Below are 26,577 nucleotides of genomic sequence, written 5' to 3' on the forward strand. Positions count from 1 at the left end.
TGGGGTGAGCCTTATGCTGTGCTGAGGCGCAGGATCCGAGAAATAAAGAGATAGGACACAGAAGTACAAGAAAAATGCAGCTGGGCTTGGGGGGCCATGTCACCTATAAGCAGAGTCAGGCGAGGCCCCGAATGTCCAGAAGCATGAGTATTTATTGTGTATAGGTTAGGGGGCAGGGCAGTGAGTGAAATCATCTTTAAGGATTGTGATAGGGTCGTGAGCAATAAAACATGGGGTCCAACCCCATTAGGTCACCTAGGCCAGGAGGTGGACAGTGCGCAGCAAGGGGCCCTTTCCCATGAAGGCAAGGGCCGTGTGCAGTAAGGGGTCCACCCCCATTAGGTCACCGAGGCTTGAAGGTGGGCCGTGCACAGTGAAGAGAGTGCAGTGTGCAATACTTCTATCTATGGGCAAACTACTTCTAAGAAGATTTATAGGAGGATGCTTTAAGTTACATAGCAGTGACAGAGCTGTCAAGGTTACCGCCACCTTCTGGCAGCTTCCAATGGATTCTATGGGACGATGCTTTTCAAGCAGCACAGTAGCAAGAGCTGATAAAGTTCACAGTCACCAAAGTGGATTGCCGTTCTGAGGGCAGCCTTCCACAAGAACTGGAGCAAGGTCCTGCAACTCCTTTGTCAGGAGGAGTGGCTCTTGCCCCAAGCCTGCCATACAGCGGGTATCTTTACAATACTGAACGCTGCCACCTGAGCCATGGATTCTTGTCCCGGTATAACTGTTTTTCCCTTAAATAATGCTCTGCACTGTGTTTGCTCTAGGCATTCCTCCAATTATAAGCTGCTTATTCCTTAATTCATGCTCTGTACTGTGTCCACTCTAGGCATTCCTCCGATTATGAACTAAGACATAATTATAGGTATATATGTAGGGAAATATTCTTTAGACACTCATACTATCAACTAATATATGATTATATATAGAGGATTATATAAAGGAATTCGTCAAGCCCTATTTCTATAAACTAATATATGATTATGTAAAGGATTATATAAAAGGAAATAGCTGAGTAGTAACACTATAAAGTGAGATATTCCTCAAGTCCTAACTGTGCCAGGGTTCTGCTTAGCTCTCATTCCACGGTGCCTATATGGGGGGTTACCCACAGGCAGGCACACGGGGGCCACTCTTCAAACGTCTGTGCGCTTCCCTTGCGCCCCGCCCTGGCACACCGCCGCCCCCGCGGAGCCCAGGGATCCCAGCCCGGCAGTCCTCCGTCAGCTGCTTCTGTTCGGTTGGCGGGGACAGCTGGGCCGACAGAGAGGCCCATTGTCTCCGTACTCTAGGGCTCTATTGTTGGGGTCTCCTCCTGGGTTGCAGCCCCGCGGACACCCCCAGCTGTCGCTCCGGCCTGGCTCAGCTTCCCCGGGCGGTGGGGGTGCGGGTCGGTGACGGAGACGCGGCCTGCTCTACAGAGCGAAACGCAGGCTCTGAGAGCCTACATGCCTTCTCGGGGAGTGCTGGTCCCGGAGCTGCCGCAGCCCGGGCCGGGGGTGGGCTCGGATTGGGGAGGTCACGGGGCTCCTTGGGTCACAGGCGGCAGGGCCAGAGGAACTCCCTCGCCCCTACGTTTAACCCGCGGAAACAAAGGCCCAGAGAGCGCGGACGCCAGCCCAAGATCACTCAGCGAGGCCCCGGCACAGCCCGCCGGGAACCTGGCATTTCTAACTCCCAGCCTCTTACTGTGTCTGCTCAGCTTGGGGAACGCAGGAACAGGACCGAGAGTGGTCTGCCCCTTCAGCGACGCCCGGGGTGAAACCCGCGCGGCCCCCCGCCAGAGAGCGGGGCTTCAGAGCCAGGCGGGATTCCACTGGGTATTTGCCTGCGGAGGCGGGACTTCGGGCTTGATGGGCGTTGGGGGTGGCCTTCCTGAGGGCGGGACCTCTGTGACGCAGGTACCGGCGGGGCGGGTCAAGTCGGCCGGAGCTCCGCCCCCAGAGGACGCGTTCGGGCCCGGGGGCGTGTACTGGGCGGGCCCCACCCGCGCCCCGCCCCTCCCCGCCCCGCCCGGTCGCGAAGCCGCGACCAGCGCTGGGAGGGCCGGCCTCGGGATGTGAGTGCCGCGGGGCGAGGGCGAGGGTGGGACGCCCAGGCCAGCTCGGGGGCTCCCAGGGGTCCCGGTGGGCAGGCGCGCGAGGGCGGGGGCGGCCGGGAGGGCGCGCCAGGTGAGGGTCCAGGTTTGCGGGTGAGGGACGCTGGGGCCGGGTGCTTCTAGGCCCTCCCGGCGCGCCAGGCCAGCCCCGCGCCCCTGTTCGGTGGCCCGAGGGACGCGCGCCGGCTGCGGGCCCGGACCAGGAGCGGGCGGGCGATGTGCGCAGGTCTGACGTCTGCGCTGCCCGGCCCCCCGGCTGCGCGGACGCCCCCACGGCGGCAGCCACTGGGGCTGATTTCTGTCCCTGGGTGACGATTGCCTGGGTGTGATGGGAGGGGTCAGTCGCGCGGCGGGGCCAAGGGCCCCCTGCCCTGGCTCCCATTGGGTCCCTACTAGCGTTTCTGAGCGCTTGCTGTGCTCAGCTCCTCAGTTGCATTCTCGGAGTCCTCACAACAGCTACACATTTTGCAGCCCGGGCCTAGGGCCACACAGCTGTGGGGGCAATGATTGCAGTGCAGAGGTGAAGCGCGGAGGCCTTGCAGCCAGACACACATGAGTGCACGCCTGCTTCTCCGCAGACCTGCCCTGTGACCTTGGGCACACCTGGTCTGCTCTCTGAACCTCTGATGCAATTGTGATGCCTACCCCCCAGGGCTGCTGTGAGGACCAGGTTGGAACTGGGTTTGTGGAAGGACAGCCAGTGTAAACAGCTGTTGTTGAGTGGCCCTTCTCTGTGGCTGAGGGGCTAGTGGTATTGGGCGAAGGATGGTGGGTCAATCCCGGCGGGCTCGGGAGGGAGCTGCTTTCTGCTGAGGCTGCCCCAGCTGTGCCTCTGTCCTTTTCCACACGGTAGGCTACACACAACCCAGCTGTACCAGCATGTGCCAGAGACACGCTGGCCAATCGTGTACTCGCCGCGCTACAACATCACCTTCATGGGCCTGGAGAAGCTGCATCCCTTTGATGCTGGAAAATGGGGCAAAGTGATCAATTTCCTAAAAGGTATGGAAGGGCCCCCCTTGGACTCTCATCTGCTTCTTCCAAGCCACCTGCCCTCTCCGTCCTCATACCCACCATAAGCCTCAGGCTCTTCCATCTTCAGTTTTAGCTCACGGACTGCCTTACACCCATGCTTCTGCCCAAAAGGGTATTTCCAACACAGACACCTAAGCACCATATGATGTCCCTGACTCAGACTCTCCTTGGCTTCCCATCCTGTGGACCTAAGTCCTGCATCTGCCCAAGAGGCCTAGAGGAAGGGCAGCTGATTACTGATGGGCACAGGGAAGGTGAAGCTTGGAGGAGTCCATTCCCTGAGGTTTAGAGAGTCAGGAGGTAGAGCACCTCCACCCCAACCCGCTTGATTACACGTGGGGGAAGTTGGGGACCAGAAAGGTTGGGAAACATACTCACAGTCACACAGCTACTAAGAGTCAGAGTTGGGTTTGGAACTCGGAGCTCCAGGTGCCCCACCTTTAGGGCTCATCCCCCTGAGCAAAATGATACTTTGGAGAGCACATCGTTTTAACTGTGGTTTGTGATCAAGGGGCCTGATTTAGGTGGGAAATTGAGGCATCACCATAGGCTGGTGCATAAATATTCCCCTTGTTTCCTGTATCAGGGGTTCTTTAATTGAGGAAAGTAGGAGATGTTACCTGGCATCAGATGCAGCTCTGAACATTTTAAAATCACACAACCCTTGTGATCACACTGTGTATAAATTTCACTTTGGCGCTAGCCCATCTTAATACCTAAGCCCATCTCCCTTTTTAACAAGTCTAGAGCAAGCCTCAGGCTCTGTGTCTTGCAGAATATAGGACTGAATTGGAGATCAATAACCTTGCTACTATTGTATTTCTTTTCTTGTTTAACTTCTATTTATGGCAAGCGATACTAACTTTCCATCTGCAATCATAACCAGAATGAGAGTTCCAAGAAAAATTTTGAGTAGAAAAGAGCACAGGTGGTGTGTGGCGATGGTGAGAGTCCTGGCGAGGTGAGTGGAGCCAGCCCACCTCCCACCTTGCTGTTCTCTTGCCTTCCTAAACACAGTCCTCAGGCTGTGTCTCCAGCATGATCAGCTGGAGTAGTGCTCCCCATTGCTCCCCTTGGGCTCCTGCATCGCCAAGTAGCTCAACAGAAGGGTTCCTCCTCTCCTTCGTTTCAGAGCCAGCAGTTGGCCTGAGTTCCCTCCTCTCTCCTCTGAGGATGGAGGGGATGCAGGGGCCATGTAGCAGATGGCCTCAGATGCTGTGCCAGGAAAGGAGCTGATCCTGTGCCTGAAGGCAGTGGGGACCATGGAATGTTCTGGGAGAGGTGTTCTGGGAGAGGTGCCCTGGCTGGAGCTATATGTGGAAAATGTATGGAACTAGTTGATTCTACAAGGGTTAGTTACTAGGGGTGACTCATTGAAAGATTTCCCTAGAACCCAGAGCATCATGGTCCAGTTCTCACAGTGCCCTAGGGCACTTTCTGCTCTCAGCCTCAGTTTCTTCTTTTGCAAAATGGAGCACATTTTGTCTAAAAACAACAACAAAAACACTTGTTTTAAAAGGAAACATTATGTCATCAAAATGGGAAAAGGCAATTTCACTTGCCATAAATAGGTCATGGTAAAAAAAGAAATGCAATGAAAACAGCAGTTTAATTTAATTCAGGTGGTTACTATTGCCTGCAGGCTATGAGACTGACTGCTGGTTCAAAAGGAAGATGAGCAAAGCACAGGCAGGTGTTGGGAGGCCATGCCTCACTGAGCCTCCCTTGATGTCATCAGAAGGTGGAGGGAGGCCAGGTGCAGTGGTTCATGCCTGTAATCCCAGCACTCTGGGAGGCCAAGGCTGGGGAATCGCTTGAGGCCAGGAGTTTGAGACCAGCTTGGGCAACATAGCAAGACCCTGTCTCTACAAAATAAAAATAAAACACCTTGCTGGGGGTGGTGGTATGCACCTATAGTCCTAGCTACTTGAAATGCTGAGGCAGGAGGATCGCTCGAGCCCAGGAGCTGGAGGCTGTGGTGAGCTATGGTTGTCCCACGGCACTCCAGCCTGGGCTACAGAGCAAGACCTTGTCTCACATTTATTTATTTGTTTGTTTATTAAGATAGGGTCTCACTCCCATCACCCAGGCTAGAGTGCAGTGGCACAATCACAGCTCATTGCAGCCTCAACCTCCCTGGCTCAAGTGATCCTCCTACCTCATTTTTTGACATTTTGTAGAGATTAGATCTCACTATGTTGCCTAGGCTGGTCTTAAACTCCTGGGCTCAAGTGATCTACCTGCCTCAGCATCCCAAAGTGTTGGGATTACAGGCGCGAGCCACCACACCAGGCCAAGATCCTGTCTCTTTAAAGGGGAAAAACAAAAGGGATAAAAAGGTGAAGAGAGAATTCCTAAGAAGAGTTTTTCTCACTCTGAGGGTCAACATCTCTGCCCCTTGTGCCACCTGTCTCTGAAGATTGCCTGGCACACCTGATCTCTCCTTGTGACTATCAGTGGCTTGGGAAACACGGGATCGCTGTGTGTACAATGTTCAGTGCTCCCTGGCCAGAGGCACTGTCCACTGTCCACAATGGCTGGAGAGGCTGCCCCTTCTCAGAAGGACCACAAGCCAGCAGTGCCCACCTACCCCTGGGGTGGTGGTGGGGGGGGCAGGCTGCCAGATGCCAAGTCTGAAGCCTGTAGGAGGGTCTGGGGCTGGCCCTGGCCTTGAGGTCAGCGGGGAAGCAGGGTGCTCCCTCTGTGGTTTCAGAAGAGAAGCTTCTGTCTGACAGCATGCTGGTGGAGGCACGGGAGGCCTCGGAGGAGGACCTGCTGGTGGTGCACACGAGGCGCTATCTTAACGAGCTCAAGGTACAGGACGGCGGGCCTGGGGGTCTGTGGGCCTGGGGCGGGGGCTGCTAGCCAGGACTGGCCAGAGGCAAGAGGCAGCTCAGCCTGGGGAAGCACAGCCTCACAGGGCACCCATTCATGTCCCTAGTCTTGGGGGAACATGGGAGTCTGTGATCCCCAAGAGAAGGAGCGAGGTCATAAAAAGGCAGACCTCAATTTGGTCCAGGCCACTATGAGGGTGGTGACCTCCCCTTCTCCAAGGTGTATGAAAGCCTTCATAGAAGTTTCAGGCTTCCACAGTATGACTTTCAATCTGTGCTCCCTGGACAGGCCTCAGGGAGCCCAGCCCCTGTCCTCATCCAACCATAGCTCTTTCACTTTGACCTGTTTTTGTTTGTTTGTTCATTTGTGTTTTTTTATTTTTGTTTTTATGATGGAGTCTTGCTCTGTCACTCAGCCTGGAGTGCAGTGGCGTGATCGCGGCTCACTGCAACCTCCGCCTCCCAGGTTCAAGCAATTCTCCTGCCTCACCCTCTTGAGTGAGTAGCTGGGATTACAAGCACATGCCACCATGCCTGGCTAATTTCTTTGTATTTTAGTAGAGATGGGGTTTTGCCATGTTGGCCAGGCTGGTCTCGAACTCCTGACCTCAGGTGATCTGCCCACCTCCGCCTCTCAAAGTACTGGGTTTACAGGTGTGAGCCACTGCACCCACCCTGTTTTTTATATTGGGCTGAAGTTTAAAACTCTGGTCTAAGGACTTCTGTTAAAGATTTGTTGAAAATTGTTGGTCTAAAAACTAATTTGGAACCTCAGGGCTCAGCAGCGAACAGAATCAAGTGGGAGGGCCGGTGGTAGAGTCTGGGGTGAATTGGAGAACTCCTGCCCCTTCCCAAGGGGCTGCTACTCAGCTCCACTGTGGGCCTGGCATGGCCAGAGCACCTGGTCTTCAAAGAGAAGCCAGGAATCCAGATTATTAAGTGACATTTCCTGATTTTTTTTTTTTTTTTTTTTGAGACAGAGTCTCGCTCTTGTTGCCCAGGCTGGAGTGCAGTGGTATGATCTCAGCTCACTGTAACCTCTGCCTCCTGGGTTCAAACAATTTTCCTGCCCAAGCCTTCCGAGTAGCTGGGATTACAGGTACCTGCCACTGTGCCTGGCTAATTTTTGTATTTTTAGTAGAGACAGGGTTTCACCATGTTGGCCAGGCTGGTCTCGAACTCCTGACCCCAGGTGATCACCCACCTTGGCCTCCCATAGTGCTGGGATTACAGGCATGAGCCACCGCGCCCGGCCCTGATTTCTTAATGTAGCATTCATTGTAAGATTGTAAAAGCCCACCTATAGACCAAACTAGGCACACTGGCTGCCTGCTTGTGACCTTTTTTCCAGGGGAGGACACAGCTCCCTTTAGTGGCTGAGGTTCTGAGGGCCAAGGCATTCGGTTCAGTGCTCTTTGTGGGAACAGAGGGAGGTTGGGTCAGGGGCTTGCATCAGAATCTGGAGCTGCCAGCCTGCCTTGGTGGGAGCAAGGTCAGGGATGCCTTAGGTTATCTGCCCCAAGAGTGTGGGAGCCCCGACCCCCAGGCTCCCTGGCTGGGCTCACCTTAGACTCAGAGCCACAGTAGATGTCTGAGGCCGGCAGGCCCCTCTGCTCCACAGGTGGAAAAGCCTAGGCCCAGAAAGGGGCTGCACTCGCTCAAGGTCACCTGGGAAGTTGGCCAGGCCTTGGGGAGACCCCTGTCAGGCCATCCAGGCCAGTCTTCTAGGTTCCCAGTCAGGGCTGCTGCCTCCCTGCTCCCCGACTCCAGCTGGAGCTGTGAGAATTCTAGATGGGGCCACGACAGTGTGAGCTCATGAAAGATTACCAGGAAGAGGTTGAAACCTGGCTCCTGGGAGAGAGAGGGGTGTGAGGCCTTGGCAGGAAGCCCAGTGCTCGGCTGCCCTGGTTTCCCTAGGCATGCGTGGTCACAGTCCACAGCCTAGGGCTGAGCCAGGAGCACATGGCTGCCAGAGTCCCGAGGGTGAGGGGAAGGCAGAGACAGGAGGCGCTCAGCTGGGGCCGGGAGAAACCAGAGCAGAATGGGGCCAGGGTGTTAGTGAACCAGGTTGGGGGTGGGGCCTAGGTTCCAGGACCCTGTGCATCCGAGGAGCCTTCAGGGGAACTGTGTAGGGCAGGCTGCATGCCTGGGCTTGGTCCTCCAAAAGCCTGAAAGCAGCTTACTATGTGATATATAATAATACAGAATAGCTGGGTGTGGTGGCATGCACCTGTAGTCCCAGCTACTTGGAAGCCTGAGGCAGGAGACCTTGAGCCCAGGAGTTTGAGGCTGCAGTGAGCTATGATTGCACCACTGCACTCCAGCTGGTGTGACAGAGTGAGACTGTCTCTTAAAAAAATAAAAGTATTAACAGATAGAGTCCCAAGAAGAAAACTGAGGTTGGGGGCAGGAGGAGAATTCAGGTAACTGAAAAAGTCAACCAAGATGGTGATCCAGCTGCATATTTGGCTTGGAGCTCCCTGGAAACCAGAGCAAAAGGAGAAACATGATGGTTTCTACAGCACCTATGAAGGTGAGGAAGTAGTCATTCAACACATCTGTATTGAACATCAGCTGTGTGCTGAGTACAGAGAGCACACATCATGGATTTGCATTTGAGTTGTGAAGATTAAAGTTAAGGAAGCAGCTACCCAGGAGCATTTCAGAGAGCACCAAGGGCTATGAAGAAAGTGAAAAATAGAGAGTAACTGGGTGGTCAGGGAGGGCTTCACAGAGGAGGTGATGTTTGAGTTGAGACTAAACAAAGGAGCAGGTGATACTCATGTATAGCTTTTTTTTATTTTTTAATTTTTGAGATGGAGTCTTGCTTCGTCGCTCAGGCTGGAGTGCAGTGATTGGATTTTGGCTCACAGTAACCATCACTTCCAGGTTCAAGTGATTCTCCTGTAGCCTTCCAAGTAGCTAGGATTACAGGTGGCTGCCACCACACCCGGCTATTTTTTGTATTTTTAGTAGAGGTGGAGTTTCACCATGTTGGCCATGCTGGTCTTGAACTCCTGACCTCCAGCAATCCATCTACCTCGGCCTCCCCAAGTGATGGGATTACAGGCGTAAGCCACCACTCCTGGCCCTCATATATAGCTTTGAAGGAAGAATGTTTCAGAGTCCCAGGCCTGGAGGGTGGAGGAGACTTGGTCTCCCAAAGGGGCGAAGAATGCTTGGGAGGCCAGATGGAAGGGAATAAAACATTGCACTTGTACACAGTGCAGTAGGGAGGCCAGAGCCCCAGGACTTACAGGGTCTCTTACAGACTGTGGGAGGAGTGCATATTGTGTTCCAGGGACCCGGGCCAGTCACAAGAGGGTTTTCAGCAGGAGGGTGATGTGGTGTGATATGTCCTTGCTGTCCAGGTGGGACCAAGCCTGTTTCAGACATCATCTGGCACCTAGGGGGCAGCTCAGGAACATCTCCCACCTCTCGCAGATGTCTGCAATGTTTCTTTTCTCCTTCCTCTGCTGTGGGCACCCAGAGAGTGCCCTGGAGAGTCCTGCATGTTTCTCAGGCTGCTTTTTCCTGATCATTCTGTGTGTGTTGTGTAACATCCACCCCCTCCCCTGCCTCATCCCATTCGGCCTCCAACCCCTGCTGGGGCTCATGTCTGACTCTGCACTGGTGTGGCCTTTGATACTTAATAAACAGGGCACTGAAGGAGAAGCAGGAGCTTGATGTTTGCAAGATGATGTCAATTCAGGGAAACCCATGTTTATCAAGCTCCTACTGTGTGCAAGGTCCAGAGTTGGCTCCTGTGAGGGGGGCTGTTGAGCTCCCCAGCACCCCAGCACGCCAGCACTGGGCTCTTGCCTTTAGTTGATTCTCAGGTGACAGTTTGCCATGGAGTGTGGGTTAGTGCTGAGCAGTGTCTGACATCTTGCCCCTGTACACTTTGCACTGGGCGGTGCTTAGGATGCATGGATCCAGCAAGTGCTCAGAGGGTACCACTCTGTGATCTAGGTGCTGCAGGGATGGGACGGAGCAACAGACCTTTTTTGGTGAAGCTGGCATTTAGGTGGGAGAGTCAGACAATAAATGTCATAAGTAATGAGATAATATGTTAGACGGTGCTGAGTATCTTGAGGAAAGGAAGGGACAGCAGGAAAGAGGCAGGGATTGCTGGTGAGAGGACGGCAGTTTTAAATCAGGAGTCAGGAAAGAGCTTACTACCTGTGATCGCAGGTGACATGGGATCACAGACAGGAAGGGAGTGGGTGAGTGGGTGGTGTGGTCATCTGGGGAAGGGCATTCCAAGCAGAAGGAACAGCAAGTGCAAAGGGCCCAGGGCAGAACTATCTCCCGTGAGTTCCAGTAAAGCGTGGGAGAGGAGACACAGACCACAGCTCTGTGGAGCACCTGGAGGGACCCTGAGGAGTCTCTAGGGGAATGAGCTCCTCTTGGTCTCCAGCTCTCTTTCTCTTCTTCCCTGAGGGGGCTCCTCTCTCCTTTAAAAAACATTTTTTTTATTGTGGTAAGATTCATATAACAAAATTAGCCATTAATCATTGTAAAGTGTACAGCTCAGTGGCGTTTAGTTCATTCACAAAGTGGTGCAACCATCACCTCTAGTTCCAAACATTTTTATCACTCCAAAAGGAAACCCTGTGCCCTTTAAACAGTTGCTCCCCATTCATCCCACTTAAGTCCCCTTGGTAATCACTTATCTGCGTTCTGTCTCTGTGGATTTGCCTATCCTGGATATTTCATATACATGGAATCATATAATGTGTGACCTTTTGTGTCTGGCTTATCTCAGCACAGTTTTCAACGTTCATCTGTGTTGTGTTGTAGCATGTATCAGTACTTTATTCCTTTATACAGCTGAATGATATTCCATTGTAAAACACTGCGTTTTGTTTATCCATTCATTAGTTTATTGACCTTTTGGCCGTTGTGAGTAGTATTGCTGTAAACATGTGCATAAGAGTATTTATTAGAACACCTGTTTTCAGTTATTTGAGGTATACACCTAGGAGTAGAATTGCTGGGCCACATAGCAATTCTGTTTAATTTTCTGAAAAACCATCAAGGTGATTTCCATAGAGGCTGCACCATTTCCACCAGTAATGTAACAGGGTCCGAACTTCTCCACATTCTTTTCAATGCTTGTTATTTTCTGTTTATTTTTTTTCCAGTGTGGCCATCTTACTGGGTGTGAAGTGGTATCTCATGGTTTTAATTTGCATTTCCCTAATGGCTAATTAACACTGAGGATCTTTTCATGTGCTTGTTGGCTATTTGTATATCTCATTTGGAGAAATGTTTGTTTAAGTCCTTTGCCCATTTTTAATGGCTCTTTGTTGAGTTGTAGGGTTCTTTATATATTCTGAATACCATACGATTTGTAAATAACTCCTCCCATTCTGTGGGTTGTATTTTTTTGATAGTGTCCTTTGATACCCCAAATTTTTTAATTTTGCTGAAGTCCAACTTATCTATTTTTTCCTTTGTTCCTTTTCTTTTGGCAATGGATCTAAGAATCCATTGCCAAACCCAAGGTCATGTATTTTCTTCTAAGAGTTTTATAGTTTTAAGTTATATTTAGGTCTTGATAAATTTTGAGTTAATTTTTGTATATGTGTGAGGCGAGTCCAACTTCATTGTTTTGTACCAGGATATCCAGTTCTCCCAGCACCATTTGTTAGGCTGTTTTTCCCTCCATTGAATGGTCTTGGTACCTTTGTAGAAAATCAATTGGCCATAGATGTATGGATTTATTTCTGGACTCTCAATTCTATTCATTTCTTTGGTTTGTTTAAGAAAGGGTTGGACTCTTTTGACAGCCCAGACTGGAGTGCAGTGGCTTCATCTTGGCTAACTGCAACCTCCATCTCTTGGGTTCAAGCAATTCTCCCACCTCAACCTCCCAGGTAGCTGGAACTACAGGCATGTGCCACCATGCCTGGCTAATTTTTGTGTTTTTTGGTAGAGTCGGGGTTTTGCCATGTTGGCCAGGCTGGTCCTGAATTCCTGACCTCAAGTGATCTGCTCACCTCAGCCTCCCAAAGTGCTGGGATTACAGGCACGTGTGAGCCACTGTGCCCGGCCAGTTCTATTCATTTGATCTATATATCTGTTCTTATGTCAATACCACACTATTTTGGTATTGTTACTGTGGCTTACTGTGGTTATTGTGGCTTTGGAGGAAACTTTGAAATTTGTAATTGTGAGGCCTCCAACTCTGTTCATTTTTAAGACTGTTTTGGCTATTTGAGGTCCCTTGAGATTCCATGTGAATTATAGCATCAAGTTCCATTTTTTTTGCAAAAAAGGCGTTGGGATTTTGACAGGAATTGCATTGAGTAAATTTATTTGGGGAGTTTTGCCATCTTAACGATATTTTGTTTTTCAATCCATGAACATGGGATCTTGCATCTCTTGATTAAATCTATTCCCATGCATTTTATTCTTTTTGATGTTATTATAAATGAGATTGTTGTATGGAAATACAACTGATTTTTATGTGTTGATCTTGTAACATTCAACTTTGCTGAATTTGTTTCTTAGCTTTTTTTTTTTTTTTTTTTTTTTGAGACGGAGTCTTGCTCTGTCTCCAGGCTGGAGTGCAGTGGCACGATCTTGGCTTACTGCAACCTCTGCCTCCTAGATTCAAGCGATTCTTTTGCCTCAGCCTCCCGAGCAGCTAGGACTAGAGGCACACACCCCCATGCCCAACTAATTTTTGTATTTTTAGTAGAGATGGGGTTTCATCGTGTTGGCCAAGATGGTCTTGATCTCTTGACCTCGTGATCTGCCCACCTTGGCCTCCTAAAGTGCTGGGATTACAGGTGTGAGCCACTGTACCTGGCCTGTTTCTTAGCTTTAATAGTTTTTTTTTTTGTGTGTGTGTGTGTGTGTGTGTGTGTGTGTGTGTATGTGTATTCTTTAGGCTCCTCTATTTATAAATCATACCATTTGTGAATAGAGGTAGCTTCCTTTCCAGTTTGGATACCTTGTATTTCTTTTTCTTGTCTAATTTTTCTGATTGGAACTTCCAGTACTATGTTGAATAGCAGTAGTGGAGCAGGCATCCTTGTCTTGTTCCTGATCTTAGACAGAAGGCTTTCAGTCATTCACGGTTGAGTATAATGTCAGCTGTGGGGTTACATTTTTTTATGCCTTTTATCATGTTGAGGGAGTTCCCTCCTGTTGTTAGTTTGTTGAGTGGTTTTATCATGAAAGGCTGTTGACTTTTGTCAAAGGCTTTTTGTGTATCAGCTGAGAGATCATGTTTTCCCCTTCTCTGCTTTTGCTCCCCTTCTACTAGTAGAAAGGACCCACCTAAAGCAAGCAGTGGAGGCCCTAGGGAGGTTGCAGCCTATCTCTTCCCTGACAACAGTTCTTGGTTTGAACCTCTGAAGGCAGGGGGTCTGCCTGAGGAAACCAGGCGTCTGGAAGGTGGAAGCTTACGGAGCTAAGTGGATGGGGCATTAGGTCCCAGAGGTGTGGCCAGCCCCAGGGATGTCCTGCTCTCTGTGGTGTCCCTTAGAGGCTAACGAAGTATAGAGGCCCTGTTACCTGGTCAGATGCAGGCCATGCCCTTTGGCACGTGGTGGCATCAGTCTGGGGCAGATCTCCCATGCTCACATAGTGTGTTCATTCACCCAGCACTGCCTTAGGTCAGGTTCCCTAGAATGGTGCCTGTCAAACCCAAGCAAGTGTCCAAAACACCTGGATGGCTTGTTCCAGCAGATAGCTGGGCCCCTCCCCAGAAACTCTGGGTAGTTTTGGGTAGAGACTGGGAATCTTCATTTCTAACACATTCTCAAGTGCCGTGGATGCTGCTGGTCTGAGAACCACATCTCTCGAAGCAGAATCTGAAATGGTGCAGGCGATTTTAGGTGAAACCTGCAAGAGATGCAGGCAGTGGGGAGTGGGTAGAGTGAGCAGTTGGGCACAGATATGGGTTTGGAAGATTCGCTTTCTGACCAACACTCATTGGTCAGAAAGTGAATGTCCAGATGTCACCTGGTGGTGCCCTGAGCTCCTCACCCTGATTCCATGGAGAACTCTGGGGTGTAAATGTCACCACAGGGTTGCCCTGCCCAGAAGAATGTGGCATGGCTAATAAAGCCCCTTATCAGTCGTGACTCTCTCGGGATGGTGCAGGTGAGGTGGCCTCCGTCAGGAGAAGGGCTCTGGTGCACCAGCCATAAAAGGGGATCAAAGCATGCACGGCCAGCACCTCCTGTGTGCCAGGCATGGCCTCGGCACTGTCCACATAGCAGTGAGCAGAACGCGTGCTGTCCTCCTGAAGCTAGCATCCTTTTGAGGGAGATAGATACTAATCGGGACAGTCTGTAGCCTCAGGGAGAGAAATGCTGTGTGGGAAGATGAAGCCAAGGTGTGGGCTCCAGGGGGCCCTGGGTGGGGGCATTTTTTTTTTTTGAGACAGAGTCTCACTCTGTTGCCCAGGCTGGAGTGCAGTGGCACAACCTTGGCTCACTGCAACCTCCGCCCCCTCAAGGTTCAATCGATTCTCCTGCCTCAGCCTCCTGAGTGGCTGGGATTGCAGGCGCCTACTACCACACCTAGCTAATTTTTGTGTTTTTAATGGAGACCAGATTTCACCATGTTGGCCAGGCTGGTTGTGAACTCTGGACCTCAAGTCATCCATTTGCCTCAGCCTCTCACAGTGCTGGGATTACCGGTGTGAGCCACAGTGCCTGGCCGGGTAGGGGTATCTTAGATTAGACGGTGAGGACAGACGTCTCTAACTGGTTTCCACATCTAAGTCCTCATCCAAAGCCTTGTTTCGTGGATGCGACAGGCACAGAGAAGTGAAGCCTAAATTCACGTAGCCTGTGGCAGAACCCAGAGTTGAACCAGTTTGACTCTGGGGGACTTCTAAGCCTGTCCACCTCAGTCCTAGCCTGGCCCAGTGCCCTTGCCCAGGATGAGGCTATCAGGGAGTCTGAACTGCAGGCAGATCTGGGCAGTCCTCCTGCAGCCTGCTGTAGTCCCAGATAAGGTATCTGTCAGCAGAACTGCACCCCCACACTGTCCCCATCCACAGCTCCCTTGAGGGCTTATCCCTGGAAGTCTTGGTCAGAAAGTGAATCTCCAGATGTCACCTGGTGGTGCCCTGAGCTCCTCCTACCTGCCGCCACCTCTGACCACACAGAGCCTGCTCTTGTCCAGTCCCTCTTTTCTCTTCTCCCCTCACCCAGGGCCCCGCCACTGGTCTGCCCCGTCTCCCCTCACCCAGGGCCCCGCCACTAGTCTGCCCCGCCTGCTCTGTTTATTTCTCACCTCAGCCACTGATGGGTTATTTTTCTAGAGCAGTGCTGCCCTGTGGAACCTTCCGCAATGATGGAAATGCTCAGATCTGCTCTGTGCCATCCAGTTGCCACTGGCCGCACACGGATCTTGAATTATGGAGAGTGTAACTGAGGAACAAAACTTGGATTTTTAAAAATATTGATGAATTTACGATCATTCATAAGTAGCCAGCTGTGGCTGACGGGATTAGATGGCTCTGGTCTAGGGTGTTGTTAGCCGCATCACTGCCTTGTGCAGAAACCACTGCTGACCAGGAGAAGGCCCAAGTGCCAGCCTCCTCTTTGCTGTCCAAAGCTGCTGCTCCCCCGAAGGGCTCATCTCCCAGGAACAGTGGCACAGCAAACACACGTACTTTCTCCTGTAGGGACTGGTCCTGCTGGCCAAGTCCCACACATGCTCCTGGGTGGCTGCACCTGGCCCTTGGTCAGGCGCAGTCTGTGGAGGATACCAAGGAACCTCTTTGAGGTTCCCAAGTGTGTCCCATGCCACTGCAGCTTTGCAGAAGGTTAGTGTGTGTGACTTAAAAAGCAAAGAGGGCAGGCAGACTTTCTGACACTGGTCAGAGGGTATGGGAAATCCTAGGGGAAGCAAAGTTAGAGAGGATTGTTTGCTGTGGAACTTCTCAGAGCCTTTAGCATGCCAGGGTGTGCTGCGAATCTCCAGGAGGCAGGCCTCATAAGCCAGACTTCTCAAACGACTTGCCGGTGGGAGCCTTCTCTAGGAGTGGTGTGCGAGACCCGTAGCTGTGGAGCACGCGAGAGGATGCCTTTCTCGTGGTTTGTGTCCATGATGCACCTCTCGGCTTCATTGTCTTCCAGTCTGTCCCCTGCTGGCTTCCCAAGGGAGGGAGGGAGGCCGTGACTCCATGTGCTCCTGCAGTGGCTCATTTGTTTGTTCATTCATTCATGGAAAACCATGGTTCCATGCCGGCTGCATATGGGGCCTGTGCTGGGCAGTGGGATGGGTGTGGTGAACAAGAGGAGCCGATGACCTCGGGCAGGGACTTTTTCTCTGGGTCTGTCCCGTACCACACACACATACATACACGTACATGCACATACCTGTGCACACACATACACACACACGGGTGTGTCCTGCAGCTGTCCGGCCGTCCTGGTCCCAGCTCTTAAACTGTCACCCCTTCCCAGGCCCCACGATGCCTCCATGTTACAGCCAGAGGGCCTGGGCTTGTGGAAGTGGTGCCCCATGGGCACCTCTCCTTCCGGACCACAAATGGGACCCTGCTCACTGGCTTCTCCACCAGAGTGAGGGAGTGATGCCAGCTTCCCCAGCCTTCAGCCGCCCTTGCCGGCCTGGGCCGGTGGCCACAGGCATTCCCCAGCACCACAAAAGAAGGCCTGCCCTGGTGGCCAGGGCCTAAGCCCTGAGGCCCCTCCTGGGGCCTGACCTAGGGTGTGTCCTGCTTCCTGCCTGGTCCCGAGTGGCCTGGCTCTGGCACCTCCTGGCCCTCCGAGGTTCATCCCCCACTCTGCCATCACACCATCCCTGGCCACCCTCTCCCTCCCTGCTGCCTACTCTCCATCATTAAATATGCTCGGGTCTCCCATTCTAAAACTCCTCCTCCCGGTTGATGAATGCTGTGGCCACACTTCCCACTTCCCTCTCATGGAATGTCTCGGCAGCTTTGGTGCCTCCCTCCACCCGCTCCTTCCAGCCACCCTCTCTCCCTCTGGCCTCCTGAGCACCGTACCTCAGGTCTTTCCACGCCTCACCCTGTCCCAGGGAAGCCCTCAATTATCCCCAGGGGCTCTCTGTCTGGGCCTTGCCCTTCAGCACGGGAGTCCTACAGTCCCGACCCAGCCTTTCACCTCCCACTCTCCTGCCCCTGTTCTGATCTCCAGCCTCACTTAAACCTCAGCTGTCTCACCTGGCTGCCCCAGGGGCTGAGTTGGCCCATGGAGAGCAGAACCTAGTGCCTTCTCTGTACCCTGCTTCAGGTTCACCTCTGAGCGCCATTACCCTCACAGGCCCCAGACTTGATACCTGGGCCCTCCCTCCCTGTCCCCACCTGCTGCCTGCTAACACCTGCTCTTACCACCCCAGAGCCTCCTTATCTCACGCTTCCTCCCTGGGGCTGCTGCTTCTATTCTTGTTCCCCTAATCGGTTCTCCTTGCTACAGCTAGAGCAGCTTGGGATAGCACCATCTATGGCTCCCTACTGCTCTGATGACAATGTGTGAGCCTGTGCTAGCAGACTAGGCCCTGTGTTATAAGCTCAGTCTGCCCTGTTCCAGCTGCTCCCACCTCCTCTGGATCATGGACTCACTTCTCTGCCCACAGTCACCTTTTTCCTTTGACCTCTGCATCTAGATAACTGCTATTCACTCTTCACCTCCTGCAGATGCCACCTCCCCCAGAAAGCCTCTCTAACCCCCACCCAGTTCGTCACCATGCTCATCACACTGCAAGTAAGCACCTGCAACTGTCCTGGCATGAGGATGGGCCCGTCAGTGCCCACCTGGGGCACCTAGCAGGCACTTAGTAAATATTTACAAAATGAGTGGCTCTGTCTCAGGTGGGTGGGGAGCAGGGACGCCTTTTTAGCCAGGATATGGCTTGGGGTTTGGGTGCAGCTGGGCAACCAGTGCCATGGATGTTTACCTGGTGGACTTGGAGGTCATGGAGCACACTCTGTCCTGGTCTTAGTGCAAATGCCTTTCAGGTACCGTAGACCCCCCAGCCTCAACAGCTGGAGGTAAGGGCAGTGCATTTCTTTTGCCAGGAAGGTGTGATTCCTGAGGACAAAGAGGCAGTGCAGTGCAAGCGAGCAAGAGGCCAGTGCTCCAGTCCAGGCTCTGTCAGTGACTCACTGTGTGGCTTTGGGAAGATCCTCCCTGCCTGGGCCTCCCTGCTACTCTTTTGTACAGTGGGTGGTCTGGACCAGTTTGTTCTCCCAAAGCAGTCCTAGGCCTGCACTGCTGACTTGAAACTCTCTGCAGCTCCTGTTCTAGGCACAAGAGGGCAGCCAAGGGCCTTAGAAACCTGGGAAATCCCGGTCAACCCTTTAAGAAATGCATGGTGCAAACTGCTCTTTACTGAGCCCAGAGCTTGGCAGGCGACTGGTAGGGTTGTGGCTCTGGCTCTCATTTCTACCAAAGGAAGTGTGCTTGACCAGGGAGTTCACCCAAGGGCACCTGGAAACTGTCCTCAAGGCATTTCCCGGGGATCTGATTTCCCACGGGTTGCCTCGGGGTGGGGCAACGAAGGCCAACAGCCCGTGTCTTTTTCCGCAGTGGTCCTTTGCTGTTGCTACCATCACAGAAATCCCCCCTGTCATCTTTCTCCCCAACTTCCTTGTGCAGAGGAAGGTGCTGAGGCCCCTTCGGACCCAGACAGGAGGAACCATAATGGTAGGTGGGGGACGGGGCATGGCCGGGCTGGGAGCCCCCATACCCCTGGGTCCTTCTCACCTCCTTTGCCCTGGAATGTCTTCCTCCCACTTAGTAGTTGAACAGAATCTTAAATATTCCTCGAGGCTCAGCAACAATGACCCTTTCTCCAAAAGCCTTTTTTTCCCTTTTGAGACATAGAATTCTCATTGTTCCTTTTCCTATGACCTACTGTTGGTTACTATAATTGCTAATATATAACATATCTCTCCAGCCACCAAAGCAGATATCCTAGCACTATGACTCTAATGCACCCCCCCAAATTTCTTTCTTTCTTTCCTTCTTTCTCTTCCTTTTTCTTTCTTTCTTCTTTCTTTCTCTCTCTTTCTCTCTTTCTTTCTTATTTCTTTCTTCTTTTTTTCTTCTCACTCTGTTGCCCAGGCAGAAGTGCAGTGGCATGATCTTGGCTCACTGCAACCTCCTCCTCCCAGGTTCAAGTGATTCTCTCACCTCAGCCTCCTGAGTAGCTGGGACTACAGGCATGCGCCATCATTTCCAGCTAATTTTTGTATTTTTAGTAGAGACGGGGTTTTACCATGTTGACCAGGATGGTTTTGAATTCCTGACCTCGTGATCCACCCGCCTCGGCCTTCCAAAGTGTTGGGATTACAGCCGTGAGCCACCGCGCCTGGTCCAGTCTACTATATTTCTATGAGCAAAACTTTGCCTATTTTCCCTTTAAAAGCCATGTCAAAATTACTGTCAGCTCATATGTGATGGACGATACATACTTTTATTTCTTCCAGTTTCCTTGCACAATTGCAAACGTGCTTATGCACTGTGCATCTCATATGCCAGTCAGTCTTGCACTCCTGGACTGTTGCTTGGGGTAGGGAGTTCTTTCTACACCCCTACCTTGTAGCACATCCTTCACCTAGAGCTGACTAGAAGCAGTGTTTATGGAATGAGTATGAATCAGTGAATGAATGAGTGGAGAATCGGCTGCCTGTGCCCCTCACCATCTGCTTGTCTTTAAAGGCGGGGAAGCTGGCCGTGGAACGAGGCTGGGCCATCAATGTGGGTGAGTGCTGGGAATGTCCTTGGGAATGTCCAGCTGGGCTTGGTGGAACTGGCCTGAAAGGGGGCTAGGGGAAGGCAGGAGGATCCCTGGAGGTGGCAGCTGTGAGTTCAGTGGCTCTGGTGTCCCCAGGCTACCCTAGCCTCCTTGTGGAGTGGCCTGGAGGTGGATGTGTAGCCTCCTAGTACCTGGGAGGAACTGACCAGTTTCTCCATCTGACATGGAATCCTTGTCTAAGGAGGTCCCCGAGTGGCTCCCCAGCCCTGCCTTTGTACCCTTCCAGAGAGCCTGTGCCATCCCTGGGCAGTTCTGCATGGTGTGAAACCTGCCTTGTGGTTTCCCTGAAGGACTCCACCAGGACAGCCCACAGAAGCTGGGTCATGTTGGGTTGGGTAGACACACCTGGGGTCAATACCACCACCTTGTCAAGGGTCTGGAGGGCCTGTGCTCCCCAGCCCCTTTGACTCTCCCACAAGATTGGCTCATGGGAGGGCTGCACACGAGTCTCCCTTATCCCTGTCATTGTTCCTCCTGCAGGCACAGCCCTTGACAGTTTGCAAAGCTCTTTTTCACTCACATCGTTTTTTTTTGGTTTTTTTTTTGAGGTGGAGTCTCACTCTGTCACCAGACTGGAGTGCAATGGCGCAATCTCAGCTCACTGCAACCTCCATCTCCTGGGTTCAAGCGATTCTCCTCCCTCAGCCTCCCGAGTAGCTGGGACTACAGGCGCATGGCACCATGCCCAGCTAATTTATATATTTTTAGTAGAGACGGAATTTCACCATGTTAGCCAGGATGGATTTGATCTGTTGACCTTGTGATCCACCCACCTCGGCCTCCCTTTTTTTTTTTTTTTTTTTTTTTGAGATGGAGTTCTGCTCTTGTTGCCCAGGCTAGAGTGCAATGGTACAATTTTGGCTCACTGCAACCTCCGCCTACCGGGTTCAAGCGATTCTCCTGCCTCAGCCTCCTGGAGTAGCTGGGATGACAGGCATGCACCATTATGCCCAGCTAATTTTGTATTTTTAGTAGAGACAAGGTTTCTCCATGTTGGTCAGGCTGATCTCAAACTCCCGACCTCAGGTGATCTGCCCGCTTTGGCCTCCCAAAGTGCTGGGATTACAGGCACGAGCCACCACTCCTGGCCTTCACCCAGACTCTTATTTGAGCTGGGCATAATCGTCAGGCCTGTCTTACTGATGAGGAAATGGACATGGAGAGATGCCTAGTGGCTTGTGCAGAGCCCCGAGGCAGGGCCCCCCAGCCTTTGGCTGTGAGCTCTGCAAGGGAGTGGCCACCCTGGGCCACTCCAGAGTTGGGGGAGCCTCACTCTGCAGGGGCTGGGTCTCTTCCATTTTGCTATCACCAGATGCCTGGCATTCAGCCTGGCATAGTGATGATGTTATGGTACTCTGCTGCACAAACCCAGGAGTGATCTGTGCCCTGCATGTCTACAGCGGGGTTCTGAGGTGGCCCGCATGGCTCTCCCCGTGGCAGGTGTTACTGCCTGGTAGAGGTTAAGAGCCTGGGTCCTGATCCACCCTAGGTTTGATCCTGGTTCTGCTGTTACCTGGCTGTGTGACCCTGGGCAAGTTGCTGACCTCTGTGCCTCAGTCTCCTTATCTGTAAAATGAGGATGGTGAGACTAGTGCCCAGCTCAGTGCCCAGTCAGGTGTTCACTGTGGCTGTCATTCATCACTACGAGCCAACAGTAGCCTCCTAGGGGGTGGGAGGGGCAAGTTCCTGGTTTCATGGGGCCAGCTGCACACTGTGTGTCGGGGCAGTTGTTGAGCTCCATTTCAGAGGGCCCCTGCAACTCAGGCCATCCCAGGGGCTGCAGGGGAAGGGGTCTCTGGGCCCTGGGGCTCTGAGGCTCTCTCAGGGTTGAAGGGTGATGGATCCTGAGCTCTAGGGCCCTCCTCGTGGCTGTGGGCAGTCATGACCAGCAGAGGGTGCCCTTCCTGACCATCCCCTTTGGCCACTGGCAGAATCTGCACAGACCCCATGCCACCACTTTTTCCTGGTGTGGGGAGCCACACATGAAGGCAGGCCCAGCTTGGTGGGGACAAGGAGCAGCTTTCTGCCTCGGGAATGATGAGCTCTCTGTCGTTTGGGGGTATGAGTCGGCACTGGGGACTTGCTGGGGACACTGTGAAGAGATGGCTGCCTTCTGTCCTCGGGATGGTGACGTGTCCCGGCACTCAGTTCAGTTTGCCAACCCAGAGTCCGAGGCACCGGTCCCTGATGCTGAGCAGGGAGGATGCTGGGGGAGGTGAAGGGATGGAGGAACTCCTGGACTAAGCCTGGGAGCCTGGCTCTGAGCAGCACTGCTCTCTGCCCTTTGCAGGGGGTGGCTTCCACCATTGCTCCAGTGACCGAGGTGGGGGCTTCTGTGCCTATGCGGACATCACGCTCGCCATCAAGGTGTGTCTATAAGCATATGGGGTCTTGCCTCCAAGAGCCCCCCTGGAATCCTCCCCACAGCTCCTAATTAACTGTTCTCACCTTGAATTATAGACAAGGGGCTTCTGCTGGAGCAGGGAGGGGGTTAGTCTGGGTTGCTCAGCCAGGCTGGAACAGAATCCAGATCTGACACTCGCTCCTCTTCCATGGTGCTTAGAAGGGTTGCTTGTGGTGGAAGGGAGTTATTCCAGCCTCCCACAGAGCCAGGGGACTAGACAGGGCCAGGATCTACTGCATAGCTACATATTAAGTTGTAGGAAGAAGGGCATGACTGCAAAGGGAGTACGGAGTGGAAAGTGATGGCGCTGATAGCAGCGGGCACTTCTGCATGCTTCAACCCGTGCTGTGCTCCAGGACTCACTCCCTGAATCCTCTCAGACATGCAGGCTGGGGCTCACAGAGGTGAGGGCATGCAGCTAGCAGGGGCAGAGCTGGCTCTAGCTTCTGGTCTGTGGGGCCCTACAGCTCCCCGGCCACTCTGTGCCTAGCCTCGTGCTGGGCATCAGGAACAGGCTGACCTGTTCCCATGTGTCCCTGCTCTCACAGTGCACATAGACTAATGCGGGAGGCAGGCCGTTAGGAGAAAGGGGAAGCACAGGAGACCTTCCTGGGGAAGAGGGGTAGGGAATGAAGGCTTCCTGGAAGAGGGAGCATTTAGGACTTGGCCTTGTAGGATGAGGGAGAGGTTAGATGAAGTCTCAGGGCCGTGTGGATTATCTCCTTAACCCCCACACATTTCCTAGGGGATCTGGGAAAATCCAGGGCCTGAGTGACTCACTCGCCTCCTGACCTATGACCCTTCAGGACATGCCACCTCCTCCAGGAAGCCTTCCCTGACCACCTCCTGCATGCACACATGGAGCCCCACAGCTGGAGCTGCACAGCTCTCCCTGGCAAGTGACATCTTTGCTGGGTGGCCTGATTACCCACAAGCATTATGCCCCCTGCCTCGCCCCTTACCAGCCAGCTGGGAGTTGCTGTAGGGCTGGGTCCTCTGGCCTGCCCAGGTCCTCATGTCTACCCTCTCCTCCTTGGCAGTTTCTGTTTGAGCGTGTGGAGGGCATCTCCAGGGCTACCATCATTGATCTTGATGCCCATCAGGTGAGTGCCCTACAGGGGCTGGACTTTTGGGGTACCTGATGCCCCTAGTTCCAGAATCTCCACAGGGAAGGAGAGTCTCCCTCCTCATGTCCCCACGGCTCTCACAGCTTCTGTCTTCTGTCTCTTGGGTTACAAATGGAGGGTCTGTCTTTGTCGCTGTGTCCAGGACAGTGAGTCCTCCTTGCTCCCGAGGGTCCTCCCTCCCGCCTCCTGACTGTGCCACACGAGGTTCTTCCTGAAGCCTACCTTGATGGGACTGCTGTCATACACAGAGCTCTGCTGCGGCTCCCCATTGCTTACGAATAATTTGGGGCACTGCCCCCTGCCTATACCTGCTGAGCACCGGGACCTGCCCCTCGGGCAGATGGCCACACACATGGCTTCAGGGTGGCTCGGGCACCTGGGGTCCCCATTTAAGAACTCAGCACCTAGGGAGTAAAGCGTCAAAGCAGAGGGTTACCTCCTCCTCAGGACCCCTAACAAGGCCAGTGCCTCTGGTCATATGGGGAAGGGACCTGGTGCACCCCCTCACAGTGCTACTGCTGTGGCTTTATGGTAGTTGGGGCCCTGCCTTGGGTTCATGTGACCCTGAGCTCCTGAGCCAGGTCACATGTGCAGTCTTTTACAGCTTGCTTTTCACATTCCTGATCCCAACCAGTCCCACCACAGACTTGAGAGGGTGGCAGAGCAGGATTTCTTCCTCTGATAGGGCACCTAAGAGGGCTGGGCTTGCTCAAGCTCATGCTGGAAGGTTCCGGGGCCTGGTTTTGAGGTTGAATCCCAGCCCTGCCCCTTAACAGCCATGAGACCCACTGCCCCTGAGAGCAGGCCCTGCTGCCCTGGCACATGGGGAGTTTCCTGAGGCAGGGTGGCGGAGCCCCCATCTTGCCTAGGGCACCTGCCCAAGAGTGGCTACTGTGACCTCCCCACAGGGCAACGGGCACGAGCGAGACTTCATGGACGACAAGCGCGTGTACATCATGGATGTCTACAACCGCCACATCTACCCCGGGGACCGCTTTGCCAAGCGTAAGCTGCCGCCCCTCCCCTGGTCCTGAGTGCGTCCTTGTGGATGAGTTGCTCTCCTGTGTATCTCCTGCCTGCTAGGCCCTGCAGAAGCCACCACAGTGGTTCATAGCATCCCTATGAGGGGATCCTTTCCATCTTACAGATGAGGAAACTGAGTCCTAGAGAAGTCACTCAGCCCACCCAAGATCACATAACCCTGTCCAAAAAACATGCATCTGCCTGGCAAAAAAACAGGAAAGGATGAAAGAAAAAAAAGAAAAAATTGAATAAATTTGAAAATATAAAATAAGAAATAAATTCACGCATAATAGTTAAAATGAAAGTGCATTAAACTCATCAGTCAAAGGCAAAGACTCTCAGATGAGATCTGAAAACAGGGCTCCCACCTTCGCAGGTAGGGGACATTTTTGCACCGGTGGTGAGTCTGGTGTGGATATGACAGCAGCTGATATGGCCCAAGGGACCAGTTTCTGAATGGAACCTCACAGGTGCTGAGCCTGGGCTTGAGGGCAGGGCAGGGGATCCACATGTGTAGGCAAGGCCCGGCGGAGGCAGTGAAATCTGACATTGCTGACATGGATCTCCACACCCCCAGGGCAGTGTTTTGGCCCCAATGCCCCTCCTCTCCTTTGAGTCCCCTTTTTGTACCTCTCAGTGCCCTTTTCAGCTTAGTTTTGGGTGGCATGAGGTCGAGCAGTGCCAGAATCCGACAGACCAGTTTCCAGTCTTGCCTTGTGTCCACAGTCTTGTTCTGAGCCTCAGTTTCCCTTCTCTGCAAATTGAAGCTATCCATGTCTCCCTCCCAGAGGCCATCAGGCGGAAGGTGGAGCTGGAATGGGGCACAGAGGATGATGAGTACCTGGTTAAGGTGGAGAGGAACATTGAGAAGGCCCTCCAGGAGCACCTGCCCGACGTGGTGGTATACAACGCAGGCACTGACATCCTTGAGGGGGACCGCCTTGGGGGACTGTCCATCAGCCCAGCGGTACGTCCTGACCCTGGGGGCCGCAGGGAGGGTCCGCTCTGTGGACTCAGCAGCAGCAGGAAAGGTTGGGCTGCCTCATGTCAGGGAGGAGATGGGCTGAAGCAATAGCAGTCTGGAGCAAGGCTAGCCCTGCAGCAGGACTTCGTGACACCATGGGGGTCCGGCCTGCCTGAGTCACCCTCCTCTTCCCTCAATAGGGCGTCGTGAAGCGGGATGAACTGGTGTTCCGGATGGTCCGTGGCCGCCAGGTGCCCATCCTCATGGTGACCTCAGGCGGGTACCAGAAGCGCACAGCCCGCATCATTGCTGACTCCATCCTTAATCTGTTTGGCCTGGGGCTCATTGGGCCTGAGTCACCCAGCATCTCGGCACAGAACTCAGATACCCTGCTGCTTCCCCCTGCAGTGCCCTGACCCTCGCTGCCCTGCCTGTCACTTGGCCCCGCCTATCCGCCCCTTAGTGCTTTTTGTTTCTAACCTCTCGGGGTGGTGGAGGCAGCCTTCAGCGAGCATGGAGGGGCAGGGCCATCCCTGGCTGGGGCCTGGAGCTGGCCCTTCCTCCACTTTTCCCCACTGGATGCCAGAGGGGCTGGAGGCCTCTATGGGTGGGGGCAGAAGGCAGAGCCTGTGTCCCAGGGGGACCCACATGGAGTCACGGGCCCATGGGCCCAGGGAGGCAGGCAGTTCACTGAGAATCAGGGAGGACAGGTGAGATCCTAGGCACAGCGAGGGTCCTGGGCTTGGGGTGTTCCAGAGAATGGCAGACCCAGGTCAGAGTGAGGAAGCTTCCACCTCCATCCTGACTGGGTCTCCCTCCCTACCCTTGATCGTGGGATTTGCTATCCTCTTTGCCCCAGAGCTGAAGAGCTGTGGGCACTGGTGTGGATGGCCTGGAAGATGCTGGGGCTAGGTCTCCAGGTGGGCCTGGTTCCCAGGCAGCAGGTGGGAAGCCTGGGCCTGGATGTGAGGGGCGGTCAGAAAGGGGTACAGGTGGGGTTCACCCTCAATAAAGCAAGGTCTGGACTTGCCTTCCCAGGCCTATCTGTGGGGGTGAAGGTGGGGAAGACCTGCAGCCCCCAGATCCCTGCTTTGGCAGCAGTCTGTCCTGTTCAGTGCAAGGGGCAGGTTTTGGGGGTGGAATTCTTAGCTCAGGGACAGGCCTCAGCCCTGGAACCTCCAGGGGGCTGCTGACCCAGGTGGGAAGGGGGCAGAAGAAGGGTGGGGGACATGGGCAGGCCAGGCTTGCAGGTATAAATCAGGGATGCAGGCTGGTGGTCAAGCCAGGTCTGGGAGGGACCC

At 53.3% G+C, this 26,577-nt stretch overlaps 1 protein-coding gene across 2 annotated transcripts; it reads left to right on the forward strand.

Moving 5' to 3' along the window:
- Window positions 1–2,027: 2,027 nt before the first annotated feature.
- HDAC11 (histone deacetylase 11) lies at window positions 2,028–26,306 on the forward strand. Of its 2 annotated transcripts, none has more exons than XM_012472497.2 (10): window positions 2,028–2,071; window positions 2,964–3,112; window positions 5,859–5,959; window positions 18,528–18,644; window positions 19,662–19,704; window positions 22,049–22,125; window positions 23,203–23,265; window positions 24,198–24,294; window positions 25,101–25,279; window positions 25,477–26,306. In XM_012472497.2, coding segments are annotated over exons 1-10 (1,044 nt in total). In that variant the 5' UTR covers window positions 2,028–2,069; the 3' UTR covers window positions 25,693–26,306. The 2 variants fall into 2 exon arrangements, with proteins under 2 accessions (XP_012327920.1, XP_012327924.1); XM_012472501.3 differs by lacking the exon at window positions 2,028–2,071 and adding an exon at window positions 2,660–2,780.
- The last annotated feature ends 271 nt before the right edge of the window (window positions 26,307–26,577 follow it).

The sequence above is a fragment of the Aotus nancymaae genome, unplaced genomic scaffold (assembly GCF_030222135.1).
Source record: "Aotus nancymaae isolate 86718 unplaced genomic scaffold, 86718_ANA_hifiasm-v0.15.2.pri h1tg000046l, whole genome shotgun sequence".
In the NCBI taxonomy this organism is placed as follows: domain Eukaryota; kingdom Metazoa; phylum Chordata; class Mammalia; order Primates; family Aotidae; genus Aotus; species Aotus nancymaae.